The 13,890-nt window shown below is 48.2% G+C and overlaps 1 protein-coding gene across 1 annotated transcript in view; it reads right to left on the bottom strand.

Annotated features, from left to right (window-relative positions):
* Positions 1 to 6,554: 6,554 nt before the first annotated feature.
* cntnap2a (contactin associated protein 2a) overlaps positions 6,555 to 13,890 on the bottom strand; it is a 2,812,093-nt gene continuing 2,804,757 nt past the window's right edge. Inside the window, exon 24 of the mRNA XM_072508818.1 lies at positions 6,555 to 7,926. Coding sequence (XP_072364919.1) covers positions 7,727 to 7,926 — 200 coding nt within the window. The 3' untranslated portion in view covers positions 6,555 to 7,726. The remainder of the gene's footprint in view (positions 7,927 to 13,890) is intronic.

The raw sequence follows: 13,890 nt of genomic DNA, 5'->3' as shown, positions 1-13,890 counted from the left end.
ATAAGTGTGAGGTGATTCATTTTGGTAGGACAAATTTGAATGCGGATTACAGGGTTAACGGCAGAGTTCTGAAGAATGTGGAGAAGCAGAGAGATCTCGGAGTTCATGTCCATGGATCTCTGAAAGTTGCCACCCAAGTGGATAGAGCCGTGAAGAAAGCCTATCGTGTGTTAGCGTTTATTAACAGGTGGATTGAGTTTAAGAGCCGCAAGGTTATGCTGCAACTGTACATGACCCTGATGAGACCACATTTGGAGTATTGTGTGCAGTTCTGGTCACCTCACTATAGGAAGGATGTGGAAGCATTGGAAAGGGTGCAAAGGACATTTACCAGGATGCTGCCCGGATTGGAGGGTAGGTCTTATGAGGAAAGGCTGAGGGAGCTAGGGTTTTTCTCATTGGAGCGAAGGAGGATGAGAGGTGACTTGATTGAGGTGTATAAGATGATGAGAGGGATAGATAGTGGACATTCAGCGACTTTTTCCTTGGGTGGATGTATCTGTTACAGGGGGGCATAACTATAAGATTCATGGTGGAAGATATAGGAGGGATGTCAGAGGTAGGTTCTTTACTCAGAGAGTGGTTGGGGCGTGGAACACACTCCCAGCTACGGTAGTGGAGTCGGACACTTTAGGAACTTTCAAGCGGTTATTGGTTAGGCATATGGAGTGCACTAGAATGATTGGGAGTCGGTTGATTTGATCTTAGTTGCAGACTAGTTCGGCACAACATCGTGGGCCGAAGGGCCTGTACTGTGCTGTACAGTTCTATGTTCAATATGTTCTATGTACCATCCCTCTCACTGACCACATGTCCATTCTCCCGCAGGATCTCCATCTGATGGTGCCGGCCAATCTGGGTTCACTCCAACCCGCCCCCCTTACAAGCGAACACCTCAGAGGAGAGCTCCAGGATGCCACCATTAATGAGTCACAGCTGTCACCCCTACCTTCCACCAGCGCAGAGACACACACATCGGTGGGCGACATTAACAAACAGGATTCTGGAGCACAATCTGGTGAGCACCACACAGTTGCCGATGCAAATCAACCGGAGGCAGGAACATCCGGGAGACATCAGTGTAAGATCTGCTGGATCCCAGGCCCCAGCTGGTCCCAGTCAGATGCTGAGCCATTGGACCAGGTTATCCTGGAGCTGATGCAGATGCTCTGGTGTGGCCATCAGATTCAGGAGGGGATGCCTGCAACACTCTAGCAAGTCCATAGCCGACTGGAGGACTCCTAAGGACTATGGACTCAAGAGATGGCGCCGGCAATGAGTGGCATCGAGGCCAATACTGTCATAATGTACATCAGTACATTATGGTGCAATCACATACACACACTGATGGACATGCAGTAGGACCAACCAGCACACATAACACCGCAGCCAATCACCAGTGAGAGCACAAGCACTATAAAGACAGGGAACAGGAGAGTTCCCGCTCATCTAGCAGCAGCCAGCTCAGAGCACAGAGCTCACAGCCTGCATCACAGACACTCACCATGTGCTGAGTGCCTTACTATAGCTAGTGATCGGAAAGGGTCCACAGTTAAGCTGGTATTGCTTATACCCACGTTTACAGTATGTTAGCATAGTTGAACAGTTAATAAAATAGCGTCCCACCACTTCCAGCATTGTTGGCTTGTTTGTGAACCAGAACACCCAACACGACAAATACGACTAAGGTGGCGACCGCAGTGGGAAGCCTCCAGCATGACGTCAGCATCATGAGTGGTGGTTCCCAAGACATATCTCAGTCTATGACGGCAATGGCTTTGTGCCTTGACACCATAATAATAATAAAAATCTTTATTCATGTCATAAGTAGGTTTGCATTAACACTGCAATGAATTACTATGAAAATCCCCTAGTCACCACATGCTGGCGCCTGTTTGCGTACACTGAGTGAGAATTCAGAATGTTCAATTCACCTAACAAGCATGTCTTTTGGAACTTGTGGGAGGAAACCAGAGCACCCGGAGGAAACCCACGCAGACATGGGGAGAACGTACAGACCTTGCACAGACAGTGACCCAAGCGGGAACCAAACCTGGGTTCCTGGTGCTGTGAAACAACAGTGCTAACCACTGTGCTACCATGTCACAGTCACTGGGGGACGTATCCCAGACACAAGTGGACCTTGGCGAGGCACTGCGGAGCATATCCCAGTCACATGTGGACAATGCTGAGGCACTCCAGAGCATGTCCCAGTCACTGAGGAACGTATTGCAGATGCAGATGGACAATGGTGAGGCACTCCAGAGCGTGGCTCAGTCACAGAGGAGCATCGCTCAGGTTGTTGATACCATGGTGCAGACAATAGGAAGCCGCCAGGGCTGGCAGAGCCAGATGATGCATGGGCCTCTGGAGCTCACTCCAACTGCCCCACTGTCCCAAGATGACCCCCAGGGCCCTATGGGTACCATCTGGGAGGTGGGAAGCCGCAAGGCCCACCTGGAGCCTTCCAAGCGGTCTCCATCTCTCCTGAGTCCCTCCCTCTTGACAATGGCACGTCTTGAGGTCAGCAGGCAGAACAAGTTGGCAAGGCAAGGCATGTATCACCGGCCAGTCGGCCAGGACCCTCTGACCCCAAGTCCTCCAGAGGACGCATGCTAGGGACATCAAAGATCACAGGGCTTGGAAAGCAGCCGGCTGCCTCCACCTCTCAAGGGCATTCTGGGGATACATCTTGACCTAACGGCAGAGCACGGAGGGCTAAGAAGTTAGAGGATCACTGAGAGGGCACTGGGGTGGGGGTGGGGGGGGGGGGGAGTGGGAGCGGCACCATCGGTAGCTGGGGACAGTTAGGGTTTCGATTGTACACCATTAAAACATGTAACACCTGAGACATATGAAGCCTCTGTCATGTTATTCTTCACTGCGGGTCGGCCTGTACACCCCACCTTCCGCTCTCCCCCGATCCCAGCCCCCTGGGCACAGTGGTTCTAGATCTGAGGACCTCCTGGTGCATACCACATGGAGGTGATGTGTGAGTGTGCTATAAGCAGAAAGACAGGAGTCAAACTATGGCATAGATTGAGGAACACCAGAGCTTCACGGTGGTTATAATGCCCCGCCGACAGTGCTGACACAGGTCCGTCACCCTGGAGTGATGTTACATAGACCCTGGGAGAGTGGAACAGGAAGACTGGGGAGGTGGTGTGTGATGGGTGTGAGGATGACTGGGTGGGAGGGGTGAGGGGGATGGTGGGAAGGGGAGAGGGGGTGAGATGATGGACGGGCCCTTGTCCTTTGTGAAGTGGGTGAAGATGAGGGTCCCCCCCGGTCCTCCGGGCATGCCGGACCCTCACTGCTGCAGTATGTCCTCTAGCCACCGGCTGCTCCATGGGTCCTCCCCGCGCTCGTCCTCCAGCCCCTCCTGGTCCGGCCCCTCTTCATTCTCCTCCTCCTCCAGCACGTCGCCTCGCTGCTGCCAGGTTGTGGAGGACACAGCAGACCATCACAAAGTGGGCGGCCCTCTGTGGGTTGCACTGGAGTGCACCACCACAGCGGTCGAGGCATCGGAACTGCATTTTGAGCAGTCCAATCCACCGCAAAATGACAGCGCGGATGGCCACATGAGCTTAGTTCTATCAGGTCTCCGCATCGGTCACCGGCCTCTGTACTGGTGTCATTAGCCAGGACCTCAGCAGGACCTTCTTATCCTCCAAGAGCCAACCCATCATCCTGGGGTGCTCCTCAGAGATGCCAGGGATCTCCAGGATTTAGCTGTCATCCCCAGCCCATGGGGAAGTGTGCACACACATGCATGGACCAGAGGTGGTGGTCGCACACAAGTTGGATATTTGCGGCATGGAACTCCTTCCTGTTGATGAAGGGCACTCCCGAACTGCCTGGTGTACGCAAGGTGACATGTATGCCATCTATTACCCCCTGGATTTGGGGCATCCCGGCGAGGGTAGAGAACCCTGCTGCTCGGGCATCTCGTTGGGCTTGGTTCAGGTCAAAGTTTATGTAGTCGGCTGCCCGGCAAACAGGGCATCTGTGACTTCACGGATGTACTTGCTGGACTGTAGGTTGGGAAATGCCACAAAAGTCCCTGCTTGAACCCTGGAATGAACCCGAAGTGTAGAGGTTCAGGGCTGCAGTGACCTTGGCGACCATCAGGACGGGTAGTCTCTTCCTCCACGAGGTGCCAGGTCCAAAAGGACATAACACAGGAGCTGCACCATCCCCTTGTTGAGGCAGAGCCTACTGCAGCACATGCTGTCCGACATCTCCTCAAATGACCAATGACGCCTGTACACCTTGAGCCTTCGCTGGCCTCCCCCTCTGGGTCCCTCCCCAGCCTGATGGGTGGTTGGGTCCTGCGGCTGCCCCTCGAGCCTGCGTCGACACTGCTGCCGCTGTCTTCTCTGGCAGCTGTCTGCCTGGAATGCCACCAACACCGCAAGGATATCTGCTGCGGGCTCCACGATATCACCCATAATGTGATATGTGACAAATTGGAGAGGGTGAGAGACCGACAATTAGTTATGGCTTCCACCCTGGGACCCGAGTCCTCCAAGCCTCTCCCACCTTTACGTTCCCGCGTTCTCTCAGGGTGCCATCCAATGAGCCAGTTGTCCTGGGGGACCTGTCCGGCCACAGGAGGGGCCCCTGGGCACCAGATCCCAGCCAGGAACATAACTTGGACTGGGTTCAGGTTTCCATCCCAATCCACTCTGGTCGCAGGGATATCCCCAGTGCTAAGGCCCAGCTCTCAGATGTTTGATTGTTGGCTGCTGCCTCTGTGGTGTTGATACCTCCAGTGTTCAGGCAAAGTGTCCAGGTCTCACAGATTGATTGGGATGCTAGGCAATAACAATCGCCTGCGACATGGCATGTCTACCCATGGGAATCCATTTGAGAGCTGTGAAGTGCTTGTGTCACTAACATTGCCAATTTCCTATTAGCCATAACTTTCAGCTGTGCAGCCAGAGGCTGCTCTCTGTCAGCAGGAGTTGAAGTGACCGTCACCATATTACAACGGACAGTGCTCTGTCCTGGGGGTGTTTGGTGGAACAGCAGCTGAAGTTTCCCGTTATGGGTATACAGAATCACTGGGTGGCCTGTTGGACTCACAGATGCTCAGCCCTTCATTCCCCAGTCCAAGAGCAACCTCTCACTGACGTTGCCCCGACTGGGTCTATCTCCCCTGGGGGCTCCACCACCCCTCCTCAGAGCATTAGGGCAGCAGCTCCAGTTTCCCTGGACTGCACGTCTGATTTCAAAGATGGCTACTCGGCTCTTTCAACCCCCTCAGCAGCCATTGCACCAGCTTTACATTTTTAAATAGCTGTGGGCCATTATCAGAGGCCCCCGCGATTCTACGGGCAAAACTGGCCGAGTTCCCGACCACGTGGTTCTAACCACGTCTGTCCTGTTGGGAACCTCGGGTGGCAACTGCGGACTCAGTCCGCGGCCACCCTGGTGGGGGGCGGGTGGATCAAGTATCGGGGCGGGGAGGCAATCGGGCGTGCTATATGTAGCGGCGCGGGGCCGGTGATTGGGACGTTGTTTCCTCGTCCAGGTCCACCGGCTGAGTCCGCCATCACATTCGGCGCGGCCGCTTCAGGCCGCCGCCGTGTGCATGCGGGAATTCAGAACCGGAGGTGCGGGGGCCCATATCCACAGCTGAAGCTGCGAGAAGCACTCTGGGGCCCTGCCAGCCCCCTGCAGGTAGGTGAATAACTGCTAATGTTTTTAAGGAATCTCCAGAGTAAAACGCCAACGTTTTTACGCTGGCGTGGGGACATAGCCCCATTTTTGGAGAATCCAACACCTGATCAATGGACACCACATGGTCTTACACCAGGGTCGCCTGGCACACAGTTGGCCTACCCTACCTGTAATCATTCACATCTGGATTTTGTGCATGATGGATTCTGACGGAATCAGAAGCATGCCCACCAGATCCTCCACTTTCTCACATGGCGGAGAGGTAGGAAAAAGTTAACCACAAATTGGAGAGTAGGTTCTTAAGACAGTAAAAGTCTGCAGCCTCAGGGATAATGTTTTGTATTACTCAATGAATACACTTACGATCAGGATGGCATGAGGACAAGATCAGGAGTGGCACGGTGGTTAGCACTGTTGCCTCACAGCGCCAGAGACCGGAGTTCGATACCGATCTTGGGGGAGTGTGGAGATTACACGTTCTTCCCATGCCTGTGTGGGTTTCCTCCATGTGCTCCGGATTCCTCCCACAGTCCAAAAATGTGCAGATTAGGTGGATTGGTCGTGCTAAATTGCCCTTAGGTGGGGTACAGGGATAGGGAGGGGAATGGGCCTAGGTAGGGTGCTCTTTTAAAGGGTTGGTGTAGACTTTGATTAGCTGAATGGCCTCCTTTTGCTCTGTACAGATTCTATGACTTGCAAAATGATTCAGGTAGTGGTTTAAGGTCACTGCACAGCGCAGCATGTCCCACCAGGTCTCTAGTTGTGTCAGGAAGGATCCCCAGGCAATGTCAGAGATAATATCACATTACCTTGCTATCCAGACCAATATCTCATCAACAATCGGCATCATCAAAAAAAACCCACACATGTACAGCAAGGCTCTTTTAATGTTGTATTCCCCCTCTCAATTTTAACCAAACTACAGTACATACTTAAAATAAGGCATGACACAATTTGTAAATTCCAAAATTTATAAACTATCCTAAATTCCTGAACAGAAAACACCATATGTAAGAGTGTTTTTATTAAATTAGAATACAATGGATCACACCCCAACAGTCCAAAGGCAAATACAGGTACTTCTGAGCTTTCACAATGTAAATATCCTGGACTCCCTAAGCATGCAAACAAAAACCCTGCTCTACCTCATGGACTAGTTTGTAGCAGTGACGGTTTCCTTGTCAATGAAGCAATTCCTTAATAGCAGAAACAATGTTTACTTGCACCACACAAAGTTTTACCATAAAAGGCTAGAAATGGACAAGATAATGAACATTTATAAAATATAAGAATAAAAAATATATACAGTGATAAAAGGTCAAGAACAGAATTCATTGAGCAATACAAATGAAAGATTAAAATTATTTGCTGTGTACATTTCAGTATTTTTCCAGTTACTCAGGGCACCGTGGCTGAAGACAGAACTCTGGTAGTTCCCATCATGCACTCTGGTCATACATATTTTCCTTCACACATACACTCAAGAATGTAGGTCTAAATGCACATCTCTGTGACCATTTATTCATATTTTGCCAGTCAAATAGCTCTAGAGAATAAACTTTTTTTAAGAAACAAACCAAAAATTGAAAAAAGAAATATGCAACCAGCTTAAATGGTAATAAAAAACAGGTTTTTAACCACAGCATGCCAAATCATTCTTTGCACAAACTCTGGCAATGAAGATTTATCTGTTTTCATTGTAAAATACAGTAACTTCGTAAGCATCTTCAGCAACAAAAACATATAATCTATACTTGTGTGACCTACATAAAACATATTTACACTGGGTATTTGGCATATGTGTAATTATCTAGACTATCAGCATTTTGTTCTGAACTGTAAATACATTCCAATTAGTATTCACATACTTGGGAAATTTATTTTCAAAACTGGTGCTAATCCATAGTATCATATATTTAGGTTTCTTTTGAATCTTATTCTCTTTTTCTTTTTGTGTGAGTGTTTTCCATTTTGGTTCATTTGTGCTGATCTTTCCTGAATCACCAAAATAACATCAGTGGAAAACCTTCCCGCAATCATCTTAGATGAACCATTCCTTTTTACTCTCATCAATGGTTTCTGTGAAGTTGGGATCATTGTTCATTATAGCTGCATCGGCATTCTCGGCAGACTCGGCCCCCTTGGCCTCATTGGTGTGGTAGGTTCCTTTGTGGCGGAACATGTAGCGGATCAAGAAGACTAATGTGCAAAGGATGGTGAAGATTACCACAGCAATAACACCTAACAGAAAGAAAAAGATGTATAGTCAAGAGCGTAAACAGTGGAAGATTAGTCCAATGGAATTACTTTTCCTGGGAAATGTACTCTTTCCTGAAGACACGGACTCCATGAACAAGTTGCCCACTGGTTGTCTTCCATACTCTTCTCCAAGAGGACATTAATTGTGTGTGACCCTAGGTGGCAAATGGCATCAGGTTATTTATTGAGTCATTATTAAGTGAGGAGTTTGTTTGTTTTAAAATCAATGTTGTCCAATATGTTAGTCACTAACCAGACATGGCTAACTGGAGATCCAGATGTAGCTAAATGCAATTTTGATTAAATAAAAAATGTGATCTTAATATTCAATGCACAGCATATGGACACTCACTTTAACTTACGTGTGTCTTTATAGTAAAATGCGAAGACTTAAGGCAGAATGTGTGACTTTTATTCATCGTTAAGTATAGTTTATTTTTTTGATTACTGCTCATCTTCTAAAATGGTGTGCAACATGGGGAAAACACAGGGCTGGATTCTCCATTATTGGGACTATGTCCCCACGCCGGCGTCAAAACAGTGGAATTTCACGCCAGTTTTGGACCACTAATTTAAGCCCTGAAGGGGGCTAGCAGGGTCCCGGCGTAGATCTCGCAGCTTTTGCTGCAGATATGGGCCCCCGCACTTCCGGTCAGAGGCTGTGCATGTGCACGGCGGTGGTCGTGCCGTGCTCCATGGTGGAATCGGACCGCGGAGCTGGGCCCCCAAAAATAAACCCACCGATCGGCCGCACGCCCGGCCCTCAACGCTCGCACTAACATTTCCCAGCCGCAGAAAAGGTCCCCCTGTCCTCCGATCAGCCCGGCCTGGACCAGTGTGGCCGTGGACTGAGTCTACAGCCACCCGCAAGTATACCAACCGGCTGGGCCACATTAGTTTCATGCCGTCGGGATTTCGGCCGGTCGGGGGCAGAGAATGGCGGAGTGGGACTCTGGCAATGCCCCAGGTAAGTCCTAGGCTCCCTAAGTCTTCCGCTTTTCGGGGTCCGCAGAATTGGGGAACCGGCACCGTCCCAATTCATTGTGTGAAAATGGATTCTTCGCCACAGTGCCAGCCGCGATTTCGCCATCAGGGTGCGGAGAATCCAGCCTACAGAATTTCAACGTGGGCCATTGTATGGAGAGAGAGCTAGCAGATGCTGCCTCATGATCAGCTCAACCAATCAGAATTAATTGCTCCAGGTGGGCAAAATTGCAAGAGCACCAAATGCTCATAGTGAAAGGCAAGTGGCATTCCCATTCTGGGTGGAGAGCAGAGGGTGCTTCATACCAGTCAATATTCTCAGCAGTCAATTCCGATAAAGTCAAAGTACCACTTACAGCAGCTGGACAAAAACCCAGAAGCTGCACTAAGATTTTCTGTACTTGGTACATTCATTTAAAAAAAAATTTAGAACACCCAATTATTTTTTTCCAATTAAGGGACAATTTAGCATGACCAATCCACTTACCCTGCACATCTTTGGGTTGTGGGGGTGAAACTAATGCAGACAGGGAGAGAATGTGCAAACTCCACATGGACAGCGACCTGGGGCCGGGATCGAACCTGGGTCCTTGGCGCTGTGAGGCAGCAGTGCTAACCACTGTACCACCATGCTGCCCCCAGGTTTGGTACATTCATGGCGGAATTGCAAACTTTGGTGAAAGAGTAAATTTTCAGAGATTCGCACTGAATGATGGCGGATGTCTGTTAAGTAAATATACACATAAAGCATATTTAAAAAAACAGCTCAATAGTTATTTATGACCTGTTATTTTACTGCTTGTAAGTAGTTATCAAGGAGAAGTCATTAAATGCACTAATTCTTCTTCAGTGAAATCCATTTTTTTTAGAAAAAGTATTTTATGAATTCATTGGTTGAGTAAAAATGTGTTTACCACACAAAGAAAATAATACATTGCACATGCTGTTGCAGCTTGACAATAAACCATATTTGCATGCTAATAGCCAGCACAGCTCTGTGTCAAGATACAGGTGCAGATTCGCAATCCTCCTTTTGGCTGATTATCAATCTCAGCCAGGCCTTCAAATGCTTCCCTAAAGGAAGGAAATACAAATGAGTGATTCTGCTGCTGCTCTCAGTTAATTCTTCACAGCTGCACTGAAAAAAGGACAAACTATTTTTGGAATTGAAACGGATACCTTTCAAAATAACTTGCTTTTGCACCTTTTTTCCCCTTGAAGTAAACAGTTTTTCTGAGCTAAATCATCAGCAGAAAGTAGAACCTCTGAAGATAGTGCCTTATTGCACTCTGTTTCAGCCAGATGGTGGTGCTCTTTCAATGCTGAAATAACTGGCAGGACAATATGCATCGCAGCTTGCAACAATTGTGTTTTGCTGGTGCAGCGATACCGGGTTCTGTTTCACTGATCACTGAAGCGAAGCAAGAATTTAATTTTACTTTCCAATTCAAATTTCAATAAAGGAAGTTATTCTAAATCTTAATTAATAAATGAACAAATATTTCAACACTAAAATGGTGGGCTTAATATGGCAACAGTCACATAGTTTACAGACACATTAGATATGCTATAACTTCACAATAGAAATATTTATAGGGTTATAGAGTAGTGTTCTGTGTTGTAATCTTTTAAAGGTTTTACTTTTGTTCTTTAAGTGTCCTGATCTGTGATTGTTATTTGTTGACAAGTTACATGAAGAGCGTATCAACAAATATATAGCAACTGAGGCATTGTGGGAAATAGTCAATCTATTTGAGTTAGTTTCATTTGGAGTACATATTAGCAGTGTGTTTGATTTACAAGATATTTTGGATTCCTATCCAGTTCGAAACTTATTTGCAATTGATTTATTAGCCCATGCTTTTACACTCTAATATACCCCATAAATAAGTGCATTGGAGGTACAGTCCTCAAAGCAAACTAAGTCATTTGGAGCATACTACAAGGCATCTACAGAACTTTAGTAATTGATGAAAATAAAAGGGCAAGGGATTTGTTCAGTAATAATAAAAATCTTTATTCGTGTCACAAGTAGTCTTACATCTTTAAGACAGATAGATAGCTTCTTGATTAATAAAGGGATGAGGGGTTATGGGGAGAAGGCAGGAGAATAGGGATGAGAAAATATCAGCCATGATTGAATGGCAGAGCAGACTCGATGGGCCGAGTGGCATAATTCTGTTCATATGTCTTATGGTCTTATTAACACTGCAATGAAGTTCCTGGAAAATCTCCTAGTCGCCACACTCTGATGCCTGTTCGGGCACACTGCGGGAGAATTCAGAATGTCCAGTTCACCTAAAAAGCACTGAAGTGTTGGGTACTCTGCTACACAGACGAACCAACACGGTTGCGCATGGTACAACGCAGTTTTATTTCAAACATCTATTTACACTGGTAAACTGTTTACTGAGGTTTGATCATGACCCTTGATTCTGTGGACCTATTCCTAATTCTATCTTGTAGTGGCACTCGGCACATGGTGGATGTCTGAATGGCTTGTAATGAGCTCTGTGCCCTGAGCCGTCTCCTGCTCCAGTTCCCAGGAAGTGTTGTGTTCCCTGTTTTGTACTGTGTATGCTCTTGCCTGTGATTGGCTGTTGTGTTGTGTGTGTTGATTGGTCCGTTGATCTGTCCATCAGTATGTATGTATGTGCTATGATGTTTACCTGAATATCATGACAAGCACGTCTTTTGGGATTTGTGGGAGGAAACCGGAGCACCCGGAGGAAACCACAGGGAGAATGTGCAGATTCCGCAGACAGTGACCTACGCTGGGAATCAAACCTGGGTCCCTGGCACCAATGCTCCTGGGACCTCGCACAATAAACAAACACAAACAACAGACAATCATGTCAGTGATCAAGTGAAAATAATAGCCAGATCTTCTGATCCCAACAGTGGTGCATGCTGAAACATTCACAGCTATCGAAGGCTGTAACGAAGTTTGAAGTTACAGGTTGCTGGCTTACATTGGAACCCTGTACTTCTGGTTCACCAGAAATGGCTCTGGGTGAGCCTTTACTGATGATCTCATTGGGATATATCACGGCATAACTTGTGCTGCTTTGCTGTGACTTAACTACTACTTTACATTATTTATTAGGTCTGCTCCAAACAGGCTGCTCGGAGCAACCTTTTAAATCAGGAAGAGTATCTTTACACGCTTGTTAACTTCTGTGATGCTAAACCTCTGACCCACAACCTAGTTTCACGCCCCTAAGGACTCCAGGAGCCAGAAAAACATGGTCCACTTGGCGGTGTCTCAATCAGTCAGCCGCTATCACTATCTCTCTCAATTCCTCCACTGCCTCAGATCTTCTTGTTCTGTTGGTACATCCATCCTCACTTCAGTTTTGTGGTGTTGGGTGCTCTGACACACAGATGAGCCAACACGGTTGCATATGGTACAACGCTACTTTATTTAAACTTACTATTTACAGTTTGGTCTTTGCACTCTGCACGTGGGGGTTCCCTGCTTGTGATGTTTTAACAGCTCTTTCTTGTTCCCTTCTCCCCAGACCTACTGACCACCAGGTGTCGTGCTCGTGCTTTTTATGTGGTTGGTGTTCTTGTCTGTGATTGGTTGTGGTGTTGTGTACTCTGATTTGCCTGTTAGTGTGTCCATCATGATGTGTGTGTTTGAATATCATGACATCCCCCCTTTTTACAAAGATATGTGCCTACGTGGTAATAAATATGATCGTGTCGTGAGTGCATCTAAGAGTGTGTGTGTGTCGTGTGCAGCATGTGCATATGACGGAACTATGTACATGGGGCGATGTCGGGTGCGTCACATGAACCAAGTTGTACCATAACATAACATGAATGCGAACGAGAGAAGAAGAAAAAAAAACTTGAACAGTTGTCCAGTCAGACGACATCTGGAACGATAAACAACAACAGGTTATCATGTAAAATTGTGCAACTTGTTAAACATATGAACGGTATTATAAGTCCAGTCTGATGGGCTTGCGACGAGTTCGGGTTGACCGCCTTAAGGGTGGATCAAGAACCACCGGCTGCTGTGCAGGCATGGCCATGGGTGGCGATGGAAAGGGCGTGATGTGCGGCAGCTCCACAAAGTCATCCTCGGAAGCCTGTTGAGGATCTGGCGTGTGCGTGCTGTGTGGCTGTGAGCGTGGAAGTCGGCGAAGGGCGCGCCGATTGCGGCGACGCACGGAACCATCCGGCATGCGAACCAGGAACGAGCGGGGAGCCACTTGTCGGAGGACTTCGGCCGGTGCTGACCAGCCACCATACGGTTGATGGACGCGTACTTTGTCTCCGGAGGACAGGGGGGGCAGGTCCGTCGCTCGTGTGTCGTACCGACTTTTCTGGCGATCACGCTGCAGTTGCATGTTCCAAAGAACCGCCTCATGGTCTGTTGTTGGTGCCAGGATGGAAGGTACCGTCGTCCTGAGGGAGCGACCCATTAGTAGCTGCGCTGGCGAGAGACCCGTGGATAGCGGGGCCAATCGATAGGCCAGCAAGGCAAGGTTAAAGTCCGATCCGGCAGCAGCCGCCTTGCACAGGAGCCGCTTGGTGATGTGGACACCCTTTTCAGCCTTCCCGTTCGATTGTGGATGCAGAGGGCTGGATGTCACATGAGTGAAACCATATGCTGCGGCAAAGGACGACCATTCACGGCTGGCGAAACAAGGTCCATTGTCTGACATGACAGTCCTTGGAATGCCATAGCGAGCAAATGTTTCCTTGCAGGCCCCAATGACTGCGGACGACGTCAGATCATGGAGAGGCATGACTTCCGGGTAGTTTGAGAAGTAGTCTATAATAACAATGTAATCTCTGCCGAGCGCGTGAAATAGGTCAACACCCACCTTCGCCCAGGGGGACGTCACCATCTCGTGTGGTAGAAGTGTTTCCGGAGGTTGCGCCGGCTGAAACCTCTGACAGGTTGTGCAGTTGAGCACCATGTTGGCTATGTCTTCATTAATACCC

Source organism: Scyliorhinus torazame, chromosome 6, assembly GCF_047496885.1.
Source record: "Scyliorhinus torazame isolate Kashiwa2021f chromosome 6, sScyTor2.1, whole genome shotgun sequence".
In the NCBI taxonomy this organism is placed as follows: domain Eukaryota; kingdom Metazoa; phylum Chordata; class Chondrichthyes; order Carcharhiniformes; family Scyliorhinidae; genus Scyliorhinus; species Scyliorhinus torazame.
This window is presented reverse-complemented; position numbering and strand designations above follow the sequence as displayed.